At 47.1% G+C, this 22,626-nt stretch overlaps 1 protein-coding gene across 1 annotated transcript; it reads right to left on the reverse strand.

Annotated features, from left to right (window-relative positions):
- Positions 1-1,859: 1,859 nt before the first annotated feature.
- Positions 1,860-22,089, reverse strand: JPT2 (Jupiter microtubule associated homolog 2). The gene is made up of 5 exons (XM_044303995.1): positions 21,948-22,089; positions 8,593-8,741; positions 5,434-5,573; positions 5,266-5,311; positions 1,860-3,047 (listed from the first exon to the last, which is right to left on the reverse strand). The coding sequence occupies exons 1-5, from the start codon at positions 22,001-22,003 to the stop codon at positions 2,851-2,853; spliced, it is 588 nt and encodes a 195-aa protein (XP_044159930.1). The 5' UTR covers positions 22,004-22,089; the 3' UTR covers positions 1,860-2,850.
- Between the last annotated feature and the right edge of the window lie 537 nt (positions 22,090-22,626).

The raw sequence follows: 22,626 nt of genomic DNA on the forward strand, positions 1-22,626 counted from the left end.
TCACTGATGGTTGCTGAGATGTTGTTTTGTAAACCTTTGTTTTTTTTTTTTTATCACACGCGTGAAAAATGCATCAAAACGCATTGCACCTGCGCGGAAACAACCGAACGCAATCACAGACAAAACTGTGACTGAACTTGCTTGCGAAATGGTGTGTGTTTTCCTGAACGCACCCGGACCTAATCCGTCACGCTCATGTGAAAGAGGCCTTGGGGGCATTCATGCGGTTTTACGTATTTTGTCAGTTCCGCAAAAGATAGGACATGTCCTATTCTTGGTCTCAACTGTGGCCCACAGACCCATTGAAATCAGAGGGCCTACAAAAAAACAAACTAAAAAACGGATGCAACACAGACGTCACAGGGATGTGAGCCCCATTTTGCGGATCGCAAAATACATACAGTGGTGTGAATGCCCCCTTACTGACACATTTACACGAATTTTGAGAGAATAAAAAAAATTGCATTTTACTAAGTGACTTTCAGCTACAGAACAAGGGAAATTACAAACTAATGACATTTTGATTTTATAAATAAAGTTTTTAAAACATCATGGTGTATGAGGAGTGCTGTTATTTGGAGGGAGAAGACAGACGCCAAAGTCATTAACAAAATACACTGTTTATTAAGAGGTGAATTACAAACAGTATAAATGCAAGAGATGACGCCTGCCGCAGGCGACTCAGCAGGACCTGTACATTCAGAATATAGGAAAACCCAAATTACAAGACAAGCGCAGGATCCAAGGCCTCATGCACACGACCGTATGCATTATGCAGTCCGCAAAAAATACGGATGACGTCCGTGTGCATTACATTTTTTGCAGAATAGAACAGCCGGCCCCTACTAAAACAGCACTATCCTTGTCTGTAATGCAGACAAATAATAGGACAATAATAGTTCTATTTTTTTTGCGGAATGCACACGGAGTACTTTTTTTTTTTTTTTAAACGGACCGGACACGGAATGAAAATACGTTCGTGTGGACGAGGCCTAAAGCTGGTCATACACATGAGATCTACGTCAGCCTGACTCACCCCAGACTGCTAATGATGTAAGGATCAGGCATGCTGGAGTTCAACTGCCTGATCCTTTTTGTGCTGGAGGAGATCAGCCTTGCAGACCTGTGGTGTACGGGAGGATGGGGAGAAGACCTGCCAGGACCTGGGATAAGGGACTGTGTGGTTGCTTTGCCTTTCTTACAGTTTTTTTTTTTTTTTATAAATGTCCCCCTTGAGTAGGTTTTCCCATATGGACACTTCTGTATATCCACAGGTATTGCCATAAATGTCAGTAGTAGTGGGCCCCGCACTTATCTCAAGAACAGGGCCCCATTTAGGGCTGTCGATAAGGCAGAGGTGGCCGCAAACGAGAGTCTCAATCCACTCGTTTCTATAGGACTTGTGGATAGGCCGTAAATGTCCAGATGGGAATATAGCCCTTTAAATTAGACAAAATGTGACATCAGATGAGCCAATCGTAGGGTGCGGGGTTCTGGGCTGTACTGTATAGATCCTGGATTTTTCCCATATTGGGGTAATGATTAGTTGTATGGTGGGAACATTACAGAAAAAAAATAATAATATGACAGTACTAAAATGGGGTTTATCCATCAGAACAGAGGACAAACTCCTGAATAATCTATATCGCGCCACTGGCTGTTTGCTCTTATTTATTTTTCTCTCCTGCTTACTAAAGGTGGACGCACATGCTCAGTTCCATCCTCCAACTGCCACTAACTGCAGCAGACAGGACATGCCCCCTAAGCTGCCTAGCAGAATAATTGGAGCAATGCATGGATCTATGGATCCAAGTGAGGTACAGGGCTCCTTATTAGAGATTGTCAAGTACTATGTGATGTCCAATTATTATTATTAATTTTTTACATTAATCATAGCATAATCCCTTTAATAATCTACACGCTGATGGAGAACTGACACTCCCCTTACATGCCTTGTGCAGGGCCTAAGGGGGTGGAGCATGACACACGTATACTCATTAAAGTCCCTCGTCATGTTTCACCCCCTAACAACCCGCGACAATACAATACGCAGAATACATCCCCTCCCCCCTCGAATGTTTCTTTTAAAGGGATGTTCCAAGTGGTGGATGGGGCGGGCGCAAGCGCATGTTGTTTAAAAGCGGAGGTGATCAGAAGGCAATAGAACAGGTAACAGAATCAGCAGGGTATGACCGAGAGCCAAAATCCACACAAACAATACAGCGGGTTTAATAGGGTGGCGCCTACTCTCAGGACATGGCACTATTTCCAAGCACACTGACTGCCACCCGTCTGTACGTCTAGAAAAGCAGCACTGCTTTACATCATCTCAATATGAGAACTAAAAAGTCATGATTTTAAATATGTTAGAAGTGGGTGTTTAATTGAATATTCATGGTCACACTGCAAAAAAAATTAATAAAATTCTAAGTAGGTTTAAAATTCCACCCCAATTTCTTCTGATAAACCGCTCTAATTGCGCTGGATAGACATAGTGAAATGGTAAAATTCTGCCTACCTGCAGTCACCACTAGAGGGAGCTTGCAGCATACATGATTGAACTCAATAACACATTTGTAGTACGCTCCCCCTAGTGGTGGCTACAGGTAAACCAAATCATATTATTTCACTCTATATCTATGCAGGGGATTTGTTGCTCAGGTATGTAAAGAAATAAATCAGCCCATAATTAAGATGGAGGTGAACTCCGCTCACGCGTCACCAGTAAGCACTTATATCAGCCCTGCATGTTGGACTTAAAAGGGTTTCAGGAAACTAATGTTTGATAGAGTCCTCACACTGTAGAGCTGCTTGTCTCCTGGGTCACCCTGCTAATTCTGTCATTGTAACTTAATAGAAAGTGACACTAGATTTGCCTCCTGGTGGGTTCAGGACTCTGTTGTGACACCTTGGCCGGGGACCGAGATGTGGTTCATGTGCTGCAAGACCTGGGTCTGGCACCGCAACCTTTTCTTCTTTGGCAACTGGTATTTTTTCTTCTGGTGTTGGGACGGGAGCTGGTGGCGGTGGTGGTGGATCCGCTTTCACTGCAGGGACAAGGAAATACAACTCATTTAGGGACATAAAAAATAAAAATAATTCTTAAAAGGTTATATGTCACAGGTAGGCAGACAACTTTAAAGTTACAGAGACCCTAATTTTAAAAGGGAAAGACCTGTACGTCTCCATAACAGACTACGAACACATGTCTCCTCGGTAACAGACTACAAACAAATCCTCCATATAGTCTGGAAGGACCTGTATGTCTTCATGGTAACAGACTACAAACAAAGCCTTTGTGCAGTCTGGAAGGACCTGTATGTCTCCATGGTAACAGACTACAAACAAAGCCTTTGTGCAGTCTGGAAGGACCTGTATGTCTCCATGGTAACAGACTACAAACAAAGCCTTTGTGCAGTCTGGAAGGACCTGTATGTCTCCATGGTAACAGACTACAAACAAACTGCAGTCTGATCCTGCAGTCATACTCCATTCTATCTGCCCCTACGTCTTACCAACATATCTTAGGTATGTAAGCAAGGAGCAGATAGATGGCGGTGTAAGGTATAACTGTATTCTGTAACATGTAGGTCTGCATAAGAGATGTACACACAACATTGCAGGACATTTTTCAGTAAGACTATTCGCTAACTTGTTTTGTTTTTCTTTTAAGATGTGTTGCATAAAATTACAAAATTGTTTGCAACTGTGGACCTACCCTTTAAATGCTAAATTTGAGGGTGTGACTACTCCTATTAAACAGCCACCCCCTCAGCAGCACTGATTCGGGGGGGGGGGGGGGGGGGGGGGGGAGCGGTCTGAGCTTTTGTCACCAGACAGGTGGGTAATGCTTTTTTTGGGGGTTGTATGTGGATTTTTAGACTTCATGCTTTTTTGTATTATGTATGTTTTTCCTTCCCTTGTTGCTGCAGCAGTGCGGTGGATGCCATTCTACGGCCGTGTCTATATTCTGCTATTACACACAGGGTCTAAAATAGCGCTGGCTGGAGAGGAGGCCGTATAAAAATAATGACGGCGCAGCAGGAGTCTGACTACAGGACATGCTAGGAGTTGTAGTTTTAACCATTGCTAGAAGACTTCATGTGATACATCGATGGAAAATTTTCTTCTTCTGCAGATCCTATAATGATCTAGTCCGGGCATCCTCAAACTGCGGCCCTACAACTCCCAGCATGCCCAAACAGCCTACAGGTATCAGCCTACAGCAGGGCATTGTGGGAGTTGTAGTTCTACAACAGCTGGAGGGCCGCAGTTTGAGGATGCCTCATCTAGTCAATGTGATCCTTACACAAAGGTCATTGCTATGGTCAGTGTGAAAACCCTGCACATCTTGTACCATGTATTAAAGGGATTGTGCCAGAATAGGATGGAGGGGGGGGGAGGTCAACTTAACCAGACCTGTAAAGGGCAGCTTACTTGCGGTCTCCTTCTCCTCCAGGCCTGCAATGCTCCGATGGGCTCCCTCTCTGTAAACATGTGGTTTGACAGTCAACACTGGCCGTGGTGGTGACCAGCATACCTTACGTCATGTCAAACGGTCACATGATGCCAGAGGATCTGGTCACCGCCACGTCATACTGGATGTCTGCTGCGAGGGAGCCCAGAGGAGCAGGGAGAAGCAGGTAAGTAAGCTTCCCTTTACAAGTCTGGCTAAGTAAGGGTTTGGGGGGTGCCACCCCTCCCAATTCTTGCAGGGAACCCGTCATCAACTTTATGTTGCCCATACTAACGGCAGCATAAAGAAGAGAGACAGGAGAGTAGATTTCAGCGATCTGTCATTTAAAAATAAATGGTTGCTGAGAACCAACATCACAACCATTGCAGACTGGGGCCTGGAAAAGCGTCACGGCCACCTGAGAAGAGTCCTGGTTATTCATGAATTCCTGCTCTCCTGCTGATGACTGACCGTCTTCTACTGAGTTTTCTCCCTTTCTCTCTAGGAGAAAACTGCCAATCATCAGCAGACGGGTGAGAGCAGGAGACTATGAATAACCAGGACTCTTCTCAGGTAGATGTGACTCTTTTCAAGGCCTGGGCTGCAGTGATTATGATGCTGGTTCTCGGCAACCACTTACATTTAGCTCATGAAATCAGCATTTCTGTCACTATTTTATGCTGCCCTCAGTGAGATCAGCATAAAGTTGATGACGGGTTCCCTTTTAAATGCAGGAACAGCGCCACTTGTCCAGTCTAGGCCTGGTATTACAGCTCAGCGCCATTTAAGCGTACACTGCAGGTACTTACCTGGTGTTGGGTTATTTTTAACTTCCAGTTTTAATGAGATGTTATCCTGCAAAACAGAAGAGAAAGTGATAATCCCGTACGCGATATAAACAATGGTGGTAGACACCCATCCCAATCCAGCGACCCCGATATTCAGTACACGCGGACGTGCTGCGCGGTAGGAGATACCTTAGGTTTATTAGGATGTGCCTTAGGGCTTGATGGCAGCTTGGCATCACCAAAAATATCACTGCCTTTTCCTCCGGGGGTTTTTTGCCGTGTGGGCGATTTTACAGGCTCCGGGTCCTGAAAGATGCTGGTCTTTCCACCTATGGGAAAAAGCAAAGCGCAGGTCAGTACAGTGATCCAGCTGGCCTTAAGTATTTCCATCAGTCCCATAGAAGGGAACGGAGCGTGGTCAGGAATTCAACACGGGATTTGGGGATCTCTGTTCTTGTGATCGGCAGGGGTCCCACTGCACTCATGGGGACAGGTGTTAAATCTGGTTACCGACGCAGCCACATTAAGGCCCCATTCACACAACTGTATTTTTGGTCCACATCTGATCCACAGTTTTTTGCGGATTGCATATGGACCCATTCATTTCAGTGGGGCCGCGGAAAAGGCGGACAGCGCACCGTGTTTCATTCATGAAGATGTCCGTGAAGGATCCGTTTTTTGGTCCGTGTGTTTGTTTTTTGTCATCTGTGTTCCATGGACCCCGCTCAGCTGAAAATTCATTTCAAAATCATCTCCTATTAGTGGTCAGTGAAAAACATGGACGCAACACAGATGCCATCTGTATTGGGTCAGTGATTTTCACGAACCCATGGGCGTCTTTGGTCTGCAAAGTAGCTCATGTCGCCGTGACTTGCTGTCAGTAAAAAAATATATATAAATACTGATATATGAACAAACACATTACAATCAATGTGTTCGTGTGCTGAACAAGGCCTAGGTCTGCCCTCGGGACAGTCAGGCCCCCTCCATACTCAGACCGTGCTAAAAGCCGCTGATAATAAAGCCCTGCGTTCATTCCTGCTGCTGGAGGATTTATGTCTGCAGAATACAGACCACGACCTGCTGGAGGTCCGGGTGGGAGACCTTCTACCTCACACGCCGCAGGCCGTAAATCTGCCGGCTCCTTACAGCTCCCATGATATTTGCACATCTGGCCAGTTCCTGGATGTGTTTGCATTACACCCAAACCCCCCTCCTCCTCCCCCGACAGGAGGCCAAAACGCAGGGAACAGCGAGGCAATCACAGCTCTGCACAGAACGACATAAGATGTGCTGCAGCAGCCTGATACATCTTTGTGTAGCCAGCCTCTCCCACACCCAGGGGGGATTATCCACACATCTGGACGGACTTAGAAGACGTCTTCCCAATCAAGGAGGAGCCTTGGAGTATCTCGGTAGCTGACACAAGACCCAGCTCCACCAGTGCCAGCTCAGCACAGTCCCCAGTCCTCCCATCGCCTCTCACTGGGTGATCGCCCAAACATCTCCCCTACGTCAGGCAGTGCTCAAGAAAATACACCCAAGATGAGCTCATGATATAAACTATGTAAATGACCACCCATAAACATCAGGTTTTCTAACATTATGATATGCTGATACATTTCTTTATATACCTTTATAGCAGTCACAGATCTGATACAGAGCTCCAATAATAAAATTCCGTCTGACACCACTAGAGGGAGCTAAGACCCAATCAGTATGCAGCTAGCTCTTCAGCTCCCTCTAGTGGCTGCTAGAAATTGATCAACTATGCTTCAATTTCACTCCCAGTTCTACTGTGCTCTCCCCCCACCCCTGACTATAGGATAAGTGGTGCCAGACATGCATAATAGCCGCTAATCTTCCCTCCGCCACACAAACTAACAGGGATTCATGGAACTATTAGGACATATCCAAGAGGGATATCCAAGTACAAAGAGAATTCTGTTTCTACTTACAGCTTTATTGGAGTTAAAGCTTTAGTTATATATAAAACAAAAACCCTCCTCAAGTTCCCAGTCGGACTAGTCCTGTCCTGTCTGAGGCTTTCAGCGGCTCGTCATCTGTAAATAGCAGCCTCATCCGGCCGGCCTCCATGTAGTGTGAAAGGAGGCAAATATTCATTGTACAAAAAGCACCTGGTGATTATAGGAGTGAAACCTGATACCCTGCAAACATGGCGGCGAGCCAGCGCTGGGAACACAGTCACAATCTGGTCACAACTCATTATTATGAGCTGCCACCTTCAAGGCACAAGAGTCCCCCCTAGAAGGAGCCCTGTGTGCAGCTCCTGAGCAACACAGCCCCCCATAATACATCAGAGACCTTCTGTCCTCAATTGTAGATGCCCTCACAGAGCACCAAATCTGCAGTACGTGTTTGAGATTCAGCCTGTAGTACACTCCAGAGCTGTACTAGCCATTAGCTTATCTTGTATTGATCCGGAGTTACATCCTGTTTTATACTCCAGAGCTGCACTCCCCGTTCTGCTGGTAAGTAATGTATGTACACATGTGACTCCACTAGCAGAATAGTAAATTCAGCTCTGGAGTATAATACAGGACATAACTCAGGAGGAGTACAGGATAAGTAATGTATGTACACAGGGACTCCACCTGCAGAATAGCGAGTGCAGCTCCGGAGTATAATACAGGATGTAACTCAGGATCAGTACAGGATAAGTAATGTATGTACACAGTGACTCCACCAGCAGAATAGTGATTGCAGCTCTGGAGTATAAAAGGCAGGATGTAACTCAGGATCAGTACAGGATAAGTAATGTAATGTATGTACACGGTGACTCCACCAGCAGAATATTGATTGCAGGAGTGCAGCTCTAGAGGATAATACAGGATGTAACTCAGGATAAGTAATGTATGTACACAGTGACTCCACCACCAGAATAGTGATTGCAGCTCTGGAGTATAATACAGGATGTAACTCAGGATCAGTACAGGATAAGTAATTTATGTACACAGTGACTGCACCAGCAGAATAGTGATTGCAGCTCTGGAGTATAAAAGGCAGGATGTAACTCAGGATCAGTACAGGATAAGTAATGTAATGTATGTACACAGTGACTGCACCAGCAGAATAGTGATTGCAGCTCTGGAGTATAATACAGGATGTAACTCAGGATCAGTACAGGATAAGTAATGTAATGTATGTACACGGTGACTCCACCAGCAGAATATTGATTGCAGCTCTGGAGTATAAGGCAGGATGTAACTGGATCAGTAATGTAATGTTGCTCATCTTTTCATTGTATACACAGAAGATGATGGAAGGGACTTTACACTTTTGGAATCCAGTGTATATAATGCAGTGTGTGACCATACAGACACTTACCCGGGGGGTTGGACCTCTTTGGTAAGTTTTCTGGCTCTGAAGGTCCTTCAAAAATGTTAGAGGACATTTTGTTCTGTCGTCTTGGTGCAGCACCTTCATCGGCATTCCCAAATATGCAGCTTGATCCTCCACCCGGCGGCTTCAAAACCCTACAAAGCAGAGAAGGAGGTCACCAATGTTAAACCCCTAGATGAGCCATCAATGCAGGTAATATCTAACTATATAAGGGCACCTCTCGGTGACCTGTCACACGTTTCTGCCACTTTAAGATATGTTCTATGTTTCAGTTGTTTGCTGTCAGTGAATGGAAACATCCTCAGTCTTAGGTTCTGGCTCGCGCAGGTACAAGGCTTTAGAAGTGGATATTTTCATCTTTGTAGATTTCCATTCACAGACAGCAAGCAGATCCTGCCATTAAAACATGTATCGAGAGCAAAAGTTACAGGAAACAATGTACTGAAACTCTACAATGCCGCAGCACAGTTCATCCACTGCCCTCTGTTATCAGCCATTTCGGTCTACATGGGGGGGGGGCGGCTGCAGTGGTCCCCATACATTTATATACATAGGGGGTATCTAAGGAAAAGGTGCAGTGACGGTAGTGACTACGTGAGGGCTGCTGCTGACAGGAGGAGGGGTGGAGGCGGCACTAGATAAGCCTGGCTCACGTAGTGCCTGCGGAGTGATGTGCTGGCAGTCGTGTCACCGTGTACAAGGACCTTCAGATATTAAAAGCAGACGCCGATAGGCCGTAGGGGGGAGGGGGAAATGCAGACACTATGCAAACATCCAGCGGACCAAGTCCACTACGTGCAACCGCCACCTCCTGTACAGAAATCCAAAACCATCCCAAATGAAAGGAGAACCGCAGATTTATTCTGAGCAGAATGAAATCTATCGCGTGCATTAAAATTTTCTGATCACATTGGAACATGTCCCTTTAACAGCTCCTTAAAGGGGTTGTCCAGGATTAGACAAACATGAATCCTACCCCCCCCCCCCCCCCCCAGTGTCTGGTATTGCAGCACAGCTACACTGGAGTCAATAGAGCAGAGCTGCAATACCGCCTGTGTACAGCAGTGGTGCTGTTTTTGGAAGAAAGCAGCCATATTTTTACAAATCCAGGACAAACCCTTTAATTTAAGGCCGAGAGGAGAGGGGGGGGGGCACAGTTTAGTAACGTCTCCTGTATACTAGCTACAGGCCGGCTCAGGTTACAGCTCACTGCACAACTGATCTCTACGAGGGTATAGTCACAGGCAGAGAGGTCTGCGACTGTCCCATTCATGTCAATAGGGCTTGCAGGAAGCCATGCTTCTGTGGCCAAAACAGTGCGGAAGAAAGGAACTGATCAGAATCTGCCGCGTGTGAATACACCCCAAGTCACAAGCAACAGCTCGCTGGTGACTGCAAATTCATGTCACGGAGTCCGAGCCTTTACCTACAGGTGCCGCAGACTGTATGCAGCTATCAGCCAGACACCCCCTGTATACATGCACACTCGGCTCCTTGGATGGGAATGCATTGATTTCAGTCTCCAATAAACCCCCCACCACCACCTGACAACAAACATGCCCAATCTGGCTTCTTAGGGACCACATTTTTCATGGTGTTGCTGAAAAAAATAAAATAATAATAATGGTGAAAAAACAATTGATGTAAACAGATCGTGACGGTCCGTCCTACCCTGTAGTAAACCACAGCTAGAACATGGAGATGAAGAATCCTCAGAATTTCAGCTATTTACACAGGAAATGGCTGTAACTCTTCCCAGCTGCGGCAGCAGAGGTGATGGGGCCATGAAGAGGTTTTATAGCCATACACTACAGACCAGTGGTCTTCAATCCTGTGGCCTCTCCAGCATTTGGGAGTTGAAGTTTCACCACCGCTTGAGGGCCATTAGTTGAAGACCACTGGTCTATTGTAATGTCCCCTACCTGCTTCTCTGGCGGGGGAGCTTTGTCGTATACAGCACCGCCGACATCCAGTTTCCATGGGAACCAGGCTGGGCCTCCATGCACAGGAGTGCCGGCGCGATGACATCACTGGTCACCTGACTCATGGCTTCCCATTTGCGGCCTATTTAGTCAGGCAACTGCTAACCTGTGAACGGGTCTTCATACAACACCACGGCTTCATCTGGTATTCATGACTTTGGTTTTGATTCCTGGACTTACGCCTTGCCTGCTGTTAACAGTTCTGACAGATCTTCCTGGTTCTGATCCGGTCTAGTATCGTATCCTGTTTTGTCTCTCTGATTATTGGACTCCGTGACCTGGTATCTAATGTCATCTCCTGCATTTGATCTTGGTTTGCCTGACTTGTGTTTGGTTACTTTTGGTTGCTAGTTCCCCTTGATTAGGCCCCAGCACTTAGTTAAGTCAGGGACTGCCGCCAAGTTGTGGCCCGCTATTTAGAGTGAATTTTGCAAGTAGGTAAAGATAGAAGTTCAGGGCTGCACGGTTCCCTCTCCTACATAACATCTATAGATATTTACAGCCATAGTCCATGGAGCTGGCACACATGTAAAGCTTTAGGTCTACATACGGAAACTCCATGTACACAGGGCCCTGTATGGTGCCACACGCAGGGCGATGTGTGATAGCAACATCAAGTCTCACCTTGAGCAGTGGAACTTCTTCTGTCGCTTCTTATAACAGACTGAAGCCCCCCTATGGCCCGTTAAGAGTAACCACATGTATATGGCTAGACCTCCTGACGAATTTATGATGCTTAAGCCTCCATCGTTCAGTACATGCAAGAACAGTGAAGAATATTCTAGGTAAAGTGCAGGATTATAGGATTAAGCCCATTGCTTCTCGTAAAGGAAGTAAACCAGACTCACGTGAGGTCTTCAGAGTGGGTTTCCCTCAAGATTACCTTGAACTTCATGGCCAAACATGCAGTTATACAGCAACAGTATGAGCTGAAGGCCATCCAGAACAGGTTCCTCAAGCCTAGACAACAGCGGAGAAGGAATGCGGCACCCTGTTTGTCACTCTTCAGGACCAATTACACCGGTGGTCTCCACCACCTGGCTCTCCAGCTGCTGCAAAACATGCTGAGGGTTGTAGTTTTGCAACACCTGGAGGCACAGGTTGGAGACCACCGTGTTACACCTCATAGATATAGCCTGACCCATATGGTCAACAGGAATATTCAAAAGGTGGGCTCCAGGTTTCTGTACATGAAGTTGTTTGAAATGAGCAGAATGGGCGCCTGTAAGGTCTGTATTAGATCACGGGGACTGTACACATGGCAGTGAGGGAAATAATCAGCACCATGAGCCGAAGCCCTCAAGATCTGCTCTCAAGACCCAAATCAATGAAGCCCATGTCCAAAAAAACTAATTTCTCTCAATGAAGTCCTCACGTTAATTATGATAAAAAGACTATGCCGACTGAAGCATGAGTCACCAGTATTTAATCTCAGAGATTTCTTGTACATGCCATTCCAATTAAGAAAGACAGCTTTTAAGAGAAAACACAACAGGTCCAGTTACTCTGACTTACTCCTAAGGATAAACCATGACCCGGATGACTGAGAACCTTCATGGACATAATTTACAAAAGGCCGGAGACCCCCATTAACCCTGAACAAGGCCAACCCTAGAGAATCAATAGTACTCTATGGTTAACCAGTGGTCAGAGGTTACAGTGATTGACCTTTTCTTTTGTACGAGGCCTCGTCTGGCCTCCGCCTTCCATTTGGGCTAATGACGGAGGAATTCCCCAAAGCGACATCTCCTTAAGAGCCTCTAAGACAAATCAATAGAGAAATCTGCCATTAAAGGCGACAGACACTTGTGGTCCCTGAGGAAAGTCTTCACTTAGGAAGGGTTGTGCACAGCAAGTGTCAATCCTATAGACTACACACTACCCCCAAATGTGCAAAAATTCCAAAATGTGTGCACATAGGAGATAAGAGGAGCTGTGGCATAAGTAGTAAGCCCGTGTGATAGCGGAGAACTCCATCTTCTTTACAATGAGGAGCCTGTTTAGCAGAAGACACATGATGCTTCCCCCTCGCCCCTCCCGCCCTTCATAGGAAACAGGAAAAACCTAAAAGTCGCCGTCGTCCATTGTCTCATCCACGGCTCTTCTGTTGACTCAACAACCTAGGAAATGGAAGTCCTAAGCGACGCCGATGTCTCCTAATGGGGGCCTGAAAGATGATGGGTCCCAACTGGGCGGCTCCTCGCGCTTGTCCCAGGGACACCTTTGTGGCCGTTCAGAGCGATGAACTTTAATCCTTTAGGCAAATTAGATAAAGAGTGCTACGAGGGTGTTCCCACTCCTAGCAAGTGCTCCAGGTCTCTCTAGCAAGACCTTCTCAACGCTTCTCTTAGGCCGCGATTAAAGGGGTTCTCCAGGGTTAGAACAGCACCTCCCCTGTCCATGTATTGTGTCTGGTATTGCAGCTCTGCTCCATTGGGGTCAGAGGCTGAGCTACAATACCGTGCACGACCTGTGAACAGCGGAGGTGCTGTTTTTGGAGGAAAGCGGCAGTGTTTTTCTGATCTGGCCAACAGTGGCCACCTTTCCAGACATCACCGCTCTCCTCACTAAATTCTCACGGAGCGTGTACTGCGCATATGCAGCTTCTTTTCGCCCGGCACAGGCGCAAAGGGACCTGTGCACAAGTGCCGTACGTAACAGAAAAACTGGTTTTCCAAGGATTTTAATATTGATGACCCATCCTCGGGAAACCAAGGTTTGGTCGGAGAATAGTTGCTTGCACTTTCTGTAGGTGAGACGCACAGTGGACAAGGCCAAGACTTGGCAAACAATTCTGCCGGCGGTGAGACAGATGCGAGTTTGGTGAGGAATTTGTCACAGCAGATCCCGCTGGATGCTCCTCAATGGGGTGCCACCTTGAAGAGGTCGTGATACAACCCTTTAAAGAGGAGCTGCCACCTCCCCCTGCAACTACTTGCATTCCCAATGTAATAAAAATTCTGAAGAATCTATTCTGGTGACTATGTTGTGCGGCTCCTCTATTATTCCTACTAGAAATGTATGACTGAATTCCAAGTAGTCTGCAGTAAAGGTCCAGCTGGGTGTCGGGTGGTGTCCCTGCACAGTCTAACGTTAGACTGCCAGAGTCTGCAGACTGCAACTCATTCATAAACTTCTAGTAGGAATAACAGAGGAGTGACACAAAATAATTGCCATTACATGGGGAATGTAAGAAGTTACTAAAACAGACATGTCAGGAGAGGCGACAGCTCCTCTTTAAAGGGTTCTATCTACCTCTTCAATGAACACAATGGACGCATTCTTCAGGAACCCAAGTGTAAACGTCTTCATCGTGCGGGCTTCTTGACTTTTTTAATTAACAGTTGGCACAACACGTCGTTAGCAAATCCGTGCCAAAAGCCATATTTCAATTTCTTACCAGCCGATGCATAGAGGGGGTAGAAGAGAAAGAAGATGGAGGGGATGAGGAGGAAGAAGGGGAACGTTTGATTAGAAATCCCCTTTAAATAAGGGCTGGAGGTTATAAATCTATCGAGCTACGTGCACTTTCCTCCAAGTCTTTAGCCACGACAAATCTTCTGTGGCTTTGGGGATTTCCTGCACTACAACCCTCAATTTCTCCCATTAATACAATCAGTAGTTCCCTGTTCTGCAGGGCTGAGATAGTTAAATGCAGGGGGGGGGGGGGACGTGCAAGAGACGAGAGCTCATCGATCACATGGTGCTTAACCGCAAAATGCAAAAATGAAGCTGGAAACAGAACTGACGTCAACTTAAAGGTGGACTGAGGCCTCGAGAAACTGTAATCTGGCCTCATGCTCCAGTGTTGACTCCCGTTCTGCCCAAGATTGCAGTGATAAGGGGTACGTGGAAATGGGCAAAATAACTGCACTCATCCGGCCTGATCAATGCATGCATAAAAATCCAGCCAGATACATTTTTGGCCACTTTTCTAGTGCAGCGACACACAGTGCCACTAAACAGATTTGGCTTGGGGCCGCTCCTAGGGGTGTTATCTATGTGGTCGCCTGGTATCCCCATATGGGGATCTGGACTTGGCATCAGGGGCCACCTGGAGTGGTCATCATTAAGTGACAGCTCACTAAGGCGGGTAAAGACACGCTGGCGTGCGGCAGCAAAAGGGGACAAGCAGAGGTCAGGAAGGGCAGAGTTCATGCAATACGGTAATCTGGAAAAAGATCAGGACAGGCGGCACAAGATCTACATGGTTAACAAGCACAGGTCAGAGCACACCGAATGGAAAACACTCACAGGAACTAGGCAAGTTAGGAACCATATTGCTCAGGCACCTACCCCAGGAAACGCTGCCATAGGTTGGGGGCGTGTGGGAGCTGGCCCTTCAAGAGCCTATAGGAACACATAAGCAAGAGGAAAGAGATGAGGACTGCCGCAAGGACACGACCCACCGTGCAGCGGAACGGCGAGTACTCCAGTGGCCGTGAATGTCAGGGGAGGAGTGATGTCGCCGGATACGGCCCGCCAGCATTACAGTATGTAAACGAGCAGCTACTTAGTAACAGTCCCTCAATCCTCCAGGACCCCGGCTATTTCATGTCCCTTGGAAGGTGAGGCTTGAGGGTCTATTGAGGTTTTTATCACCTTGGTGGCACTAATAGTGCTCCACGATGCGCTAAAGCTGAAACCAAAACTGAGGAAATGTCCAGTGGGGGGGCTCCAAATAAACCATGAGCAGCAGTGTGAACATCGCCTAAAGGTCAGGCTACCATCAAAAATGGCCACTCTATCAGAAATGATATGGGATTAGGCAAGGTTGAAAAAACCCAACAGTCTGCCGAGAAGAGTACCAATTCCTGTCCTGCAAGTCGCCCCACCCCAGCTGAGAGGTCACCACATCTTCCCAGGTGAAGCCATTGTTCTGTCAGACACATGTTTGATTTACAAGTCTGATGAGAGCATCACCGTAATTAAGCATCACAACGCCACAGCCCACAGTGTGGTGAATGATGGAACGGGTCTTGATCTGCATCTGAGGGGGGTCCATTCATTCTGTTTCACAAAAACAGAAGTAGTCTTCCACCCCAGAGACAAGGTAGAAGTCCACCTCAATGTCTGTAGAGCACCTGTGTTTTTTTTTTTTTTTTTTTTAGGTGGACGATGTGTCTGTGCCCAAAAAGTTGAGTTGTAGAAGTTGGCTCAGATATGTTCTCCACCAACAATTGGGTGAGCTAATGCAGGGTCAGCCTAGTTTAATACATTTTTGGTATCAATCAGGCGATCTTCCCATCATCACGATGGACAAAGGAGGACAGGGGTAGACCACAGTTCCCCGATCTGTGGCTCTTCAGCTACAAACTACAACGTCCTGAGAATTTCAGGCTTCACATGATGGGGGTTGTAGTGTTGCGGCAGATGGGAGAGTCAAACCGTTGAGTAATATTAAATGTGATGCTAGAGATCTAGGACTTGAAGGACCCAAACCGCAATAACTGGCACAAGAGGGATCCCCCCCCCCAGTAAAAAAAAAACAAAAAAAAAAAAACGGCCTTGTTGCCAATAGGAACAATAGCTAAAATTTTACTACTTTGGAAAAAGAAAAGCAGAAAAATGATTGGTTGCTATGGGTAACACCCAAAGATTTCCTGCTAGACTCTAGGTCTTTGAGGAACCACCACCTTTGGGGTCTTACGTCACTGGATACGAGGATCCAACCAGAGGAAAAAAAAACGTCAATGCAGAAGTACATGTTGGAGCTCGAATCGCATTTCTGTGCACGCGCCAGGGTCGTAAATTCACCACAGGCCTAATGTCCCGAACACTTCTGGGTATGATGTCCTATTTATCAATGTAGACACCGTAACGCAAGGAGCCGCACATTCAGGAGGTTGTGGTTACGCCCATCCCCGTGACAATGATGACTCCCAAACACTCACCATGACACACCTGATGACACGGCTCTCAAGCCACTCAGGGGTGTGCAACTAGAAAACAATGTATGGTGTGAGCATACTAATGTATGTATGAATAGATCGGTGTGAGCATCTGGAAGTGTGTTAGTCGGTGTAAGGAGACTTATAGGCCATACGTGCTCCTCTGGAATTCTGGGAAGAAATGGATGCAAATGAGCTCTTAACAAGCTCCTCCTCTAATGTCACCAGATGTAAGAAAGCTATCCTATAAGTCAATGTTCGAATAAGCCTTGAGACATGACCTGGATATTAAGTAAGCCAGCATCTCATCTGCAGACAGCTGATGAGGTGCTGGCTTATTTAATATATAAATCATGTCTCAAGGTCTATTTAAAGGGCTGAACATTGACTTATAGGATAGCTGCCTTACATCTGGTGGCATTAGAGGCAGAGCTTGTTAAGAGCTCATTTGCATCCCCTTCTTTCTGGAAGGGTGTGCATGTAAATATCAATTATGAATACACGTACATGTGTGTCCCTGCACGAACCAAGCATGTAGATGCACCGATTTCCGGTCGATGTTCTATTTCTGATGCAGGGACACTGTATGGGGTTATTATAAAAAAAAAAAAAAAAAATCTTTATTTATGGCGGTATTATTTTTAAAATATTATTTATTTCTGGCAGTATTTTTTTAAATATTTCTTATTCATGGTGGTATTATTTTTGCAATATCTTGGGCTCTGGGTGTAAATATCATATATAGGTTACCCCGACTCAAGGATCCAGAGAGAGGGCCAGTATTTCCTAAATACGTCTCTGCCTCCCATGACAATGTGGCCCAGGTTGTTTGGGCTCTAGATTCCAGGTATAGGTCATCTTTAAAGCGATCCCATTAGGGCTGTAACGATTAATCAATGTTATCGATAATTGTCAACGAATCGAATAATCGGCCGATTCGTTGCTATGTGGGCGGGAGCGGGCGGTCAGGCGCTATGCCTGCGGGTCCTTGAACTTTAGATCACTGCATCTTTATTACCTTAGAATGAAGCTCCAGTAACAGGCAGAGCGGGCGGCGGCGTAACGTCACTCACTCACGTGACGCGCATGCTCCGCCTGCTTCATTCATAAAGTAGGCGGAGCAGGCGCATCACGTGAGTAAGTGACATTACGCCGCTGCCCGCTACTGGAGCTTCATTGTAAGGTAAAAGAAGATGCAGTGATTTAAAGTAAAAGTTACTGCCGGTTAAAGAATACTGCTGTGAGCGGCGGGGCCGGGGGAAATCTGTGTATGGCACTGTTATGGCATAAGATGCTATATAGTGCCACCCACAGATCCCCCTCCCCATAACAGCGCCACCCACAGATCCCCCTCCCCATAACAGCGCCACCCACAGATCCCCCTCCCCATAACAGCGCCACCCACAGATCCCCCTCCCCATAACAGCGCCACCCACAGATCCCCCTCCCCATAACAGCGCCACCCACAGATCCCCCTCCCCATAACAGCGCCACCCACAGATCCCCCTCCCCATAACAGCGCCACCCACAGATCCCCCTCCCCATAACAGCGCCACCCACAGATCCCCCTCCCCATAACAGCGCCACCCACAGATCCCCCTCCCCATAACAGCGCCATCCACAGATCCCCCTCCCCATAACAGTGCCATCCACAGACCCCCCCTCCCCATAACAGCGCCATCCACAATTTGTTTTTATATGGCCTTTGAACAGAATTTTTCAAGTAAAATCATATTTTTTCCCGATCAATCGATGAAATTATCGACAACTAATCGATTATTCAAATAATCGTTAGCTGCAGCCCTAGATCCCATACACATAAGGTAGATACTCCCCAACGATACCCTGGACGTCTGGCTGGAATTCAACATCAAGGCAGTAGAAAGACCACAGAACCCACCGAACTCGACAGGATCCACAGACATTTATCTTTTGGGATAGCTTCTGCCCATCATTAGGGCTCATGCACACGACTGTTGGAAGTTTTGCGGTCCACAAATTGTGGTTCTTCAAAAAACGGATACCGTTTTGTGTTCCTTATTTTGCAGAACGGAACAGCTGGCCCCTAATAGAACAGTCCTATCCTCGTCTTTAATGCAGACAATAATAAGACATGTTTTATTTTGTTTTGCGGAACGGTCATTTCCGTTTTTTTATGGGCCGCAAACAAAACGGAATGAACACGGAAAAGAAAAAAAATGAAAAAATACGGGCAGACTTTGCACATGGCAATCTTTAGGGGGCGCTCTCTCCGAGACAGCATGATATACATTACCCTCTTTACACTGACACAAAGCCCACTTAGCTTACATTTTACAAGACGTCTCCTGTAAATACCGGCGTGAAGTAATGGGCTTTGGATTACCGCTCTCGGAATCATCATTCATCCTGATACTTTTACATGAAAGATTTCTACATTCCTGCAAGCGAGGACCCTCCAAGAGCGCTACGTGTGAGGGTTTACCCCGGTGAAGTGTGCGAGGGGCACATAGATGACATACTATATAAACACTGATGGATGGGCCGGGTGTCTACTTCTCTTATACACACAAACCTGACGAGATGATGGGTGACTAAGCCTGGAAGGAGGTGAACAAACTTAGGCCTCTTGCACGCGAAGGTTGTGCATCCTTTCCGTGCATTGGGGACCGCAATTTGCGGTCCCCAATGCACAGGCAATGTCTGTGCGGCGGCCGGGACGGATCGAGACCCATTTAACTTGAATGAGTCCATGATCCGTCCGCACCGCAAAAAAAGTAGAACTTCTATTTTTTTTTTTGCGGTGCAGGGGCACTCCGTAGTGCTTCTGATCCGTGCTTCTGTTCCGCATCTCCATGATTGCGGAGCCATTCACTTGAATGCGTCCGCATCCATGATGCAGAGTGCACACGGGCCATTACGGCCATGGGCACACAACGTTTGTGTACAAGAGGCCTTAAACAACCAGACACGCACAGTCCTGATAGTCAGCGCTACAACTAAGAGGGGTCTTCGGAGATTAGTGAGTCTCCATAGGACCATAAAATTACCACGTAACCGAAAATCGAAACGTGTAGTCCCTATCATCAGCGCTAAAATAGCCCAGGACAAAGGGTGAGGAAGAGGGGGTCTTCGGAGATTAGACAGTCTCCCAAAGGCAATAGAATTACCACGTAACCAAGACAGGACCTCGAAACATGTAGTCCCCATCATCAGCGCTACAACAGCCCAAGACAAGGAAACTAAGAGGTGGTCTTCGGAGATTAGACAGTCTCCACAGGACCATAAAATTGAAAAACAGGACCTAAGCTCAGGGGTCTGAAGAAATATTATAGGACAAAACTAAAATGCAGCAATTTTTTTAAAACAAAAACTACGTATGAAACCGACCATCCTCTAAGCTGATGCACCAGGAAACTGTCTAGAAAGTACCTGGTCTGAATGGCGTCTTAGGCTGGCCATACACTTTAGTCAGCTGCCAGTCATCCTGTACCATCCCCTATACACTCACATGGTGGTGAGCCGCTGCCAAACACCGCTGATGGCGGCTTATCTCCTTCCAGAACAAAAAGATCAGACATATTGAAACCCAACTGCCCGATCCTTCATTCTCATGACAACTACCACCAAGAGAGAATCAGAACACCCCCATACACACTAGGTGGTCGTCCAATCCTCCCGAAATCAGCAGGGTCACCTATTGTGTATGGCCACCTCCACTTGGCAAAGTGAACGCCCATGGACCGGAGAAGCACGGCTATGCCTGACATATTCCCCAGGGCACACACCGATCCTTACCCCGTGATCCCGGCTGTGCCACACAATGCCGATAATTACAGAGGGCGTCAGATATTCATGGCGAGTAGTTCCCGGCTACCCTCTGTGTAGCAGACCGGCGGCGAGGAGCGACCTGCCCATGTTCAGACACTGCCAAAAGCGACGCGAAGTAAGAATGCATTCCTGGAGGCTTTGAGCAGTTACCTGCTGCTCTCCAGCTGCTGGCAAACTACTACTCCCAGCATGCCCTGACAGCTGTAGGACCCAGACCCCTCACCGGGCACACAGGCTGAGTGCAATGGTTTAGGACTCGGTCTTGCGGGGTCTATAGCTCATTTACCCACGTTAAAGGCTGAGGACCTCGACAGGGAATCCAAGTCCACTCACAGCGCCCCTCCTTTTCACAGGCCGAGTCTGGTACTGCAGCCAGTAAGCCCCTTGTATACAGGACTGAGCTGCAATACTCGCAGCGGCCCAATCTTAACAGTGGCGCCGTTTCTGGAAGAAGGCAGCCATATTTGTCTATTCTCACAGAATGTGAGCTGGACCTCCAACCTGTGTCACAAGACAGACCCCGCCGACTGGGTCCAATGGGGTCTCGTCCACCATTTTACTGCGCTAATTTGTTCCAGCACATGGGACAGAAACTGCGACCGAGGACCGAAGAGAGCAGGACCTTATCATTAGGCGATTGCATGATCAGCAATTGTCCAATGTCAGGTCGCTGCATGTAAAAGGTAGCTACCGTAATTCTGATAACATTAGGAAACTGCTCATAGTGCAGGTCCCTATTTAAAGGGACAGGAAAGCAAAAGCGCTGGCCGGCAGCAGCGTACGGGCGCAGGTTCAGCGTTGGCTTTCTCGTAGGGGGTGTTGCACATGCAGACAAAAGAGGACGGACAACTGCTTACAATGCAATCCCTCTCACAGAGCAGACAGGTGGATGACTACAGACGAGACGAATCATTACAGGACAAGCGCCAATTTCCTATGCGTGCGATTATCTTTTTGACATTTTAACGAGCGGCACAATGGGCGTGAAAACGAGAAACGAGACAATGGCATCAAGAGCTGGCGGGCGTCCCCCCCCCATCGTCACACACCTTGCGCAGAACAAAAGCCTGGGCCAAGCTGCAGCATCTCCTCCTCGGGGGACAATAGTCTGCACATGGCAGGCTACTAGGCTTAACCCTTAACGGGCTGCCATGCAGCTGGGAGTTGTAGTTCTCTGCACCATAAACTGAAGGACACACCCATCATCGCAATACAATAAGCAATGATTAAAATGTCAGATTTTTATTTATTTTTGGAAAAATTTAATCAATAAAAAAATAAAAAAATTATATACAAATTTAAAAATGAAAATGAATAGCTATTTTACAGCCACATCGATTTCTTATGAAAAATCGCTAAGGCACAAGATCTGACCGATCGGTGGCGGAAAAATGTATCGGATCTGCCCCAAAATGATCTGCGGGTGGAAATGTACATCTCAGTGAGGCAGATACGGCGGCTTGTGTCTGATTCAGAAAACAATATTGCAAAAATCTTCAGTTTTTCACCTTATCTTTGTGTCTATGACTGCAGGTCCACCCTTCCTGCCCTTTACATGCAGCCCTGCGGTAACGCCTGCAAATACCGCAGTCAAAAGGCTGTCATCTAACCTCCCCCCCCCCAAGCAGGACATAACGAGTCCCCAGCACCGTCTCACCTAGAACTGGGCTTGTTAGCGGTTTCCAGGCCAAGGAAAGTGTTGGTAGAAGTCATGTCTGCGCCTGTCTGCCGGCGGAGCGCCCGGTCACCGAGATAGCTAGAACCGACTCCTGCCCACAACAGAGTGGCAGCCCAGGGCAGAGCGGGCTGCTCTGTGATTGGCCAGCCTAACGGTCTATCAGCGTCGTAACCCAATCAGCGGACAGTCCCTCCCCCAAAGGGTGCCGCCCTTCACTTCCTCGCTGCTTACTGGTCAGCTTCGAAACGTCAGTCATGCAGTGTAAGGCATTCCTATTGGACGGGAGCTGAGTTTAAGGCGGGATTTTGAGATTGGCGTCTCCGCCCCATGCAGCAGGGAATGTGAATGTGGTGTAATGTGGATGGAGACAGGAAGTGGCGGAGGAGCGGACAAGTGATAAAGAAATAAAAAACAATATATGATGTAATCCTTAAAGGGGCCAAGAAAACACGTTAGCACCCTGTTAGGGCCGGTTCTTTTTGCCAGTGCCATAACCTGTGGCAGAAGAAACCTTTCTGTTGTGGTTTGAATGCAGTGAGGCTGCCATCTTTGGGTCTGTAGGCTTTGTTGCCCCTAGCAACCAATCAGATTCCAGCTTTCATTTTTTAGAGCTCCTTCGGCAAATGAAAGCTGGAATCTGATTGGTTGCTAGGGGCAA

This window comes from Bufo gargarizans, chromosome 8 (genome assembly GCF_014858855.1).
Source record: "Bufo gargarizans isolate SCDJY-AF-19 chromosome 8, ASM1485885v1, whole genome shotgun sequence".
In the NCBI taxonomy this organism is placed as follows: Eukaryota; Metazoa; Chordata; class Amphibia; order Anura; family Bufonidae; genus Bufo; species Bufo gargarizans.

Bases quoted from the DNA above. Each gene is read 5' to 3' on its own strand.
- JPT2 (XM_044303995.1), bottom strand. From the start codon at position 22,003: ATGACTTCTACCAACACTTTCCTTGGCCTGGAAACCGCTAACAAGCCC. The intron at 8,742-21,947 runs GTGAGACGGTGC...TCTGCTTTGTAG, and splicing joins GCTAACAAGCCCAGTTCTAG to GGTTTTGAAGCCGCCGGGTG. The intron at 3,048-5,265 runs GTAAGTACCTGC...TTGTCCCTGCAG, and splicing joins TAAAAATAACCCAACACCAG to TGAAAGCGGATCCACCACCA.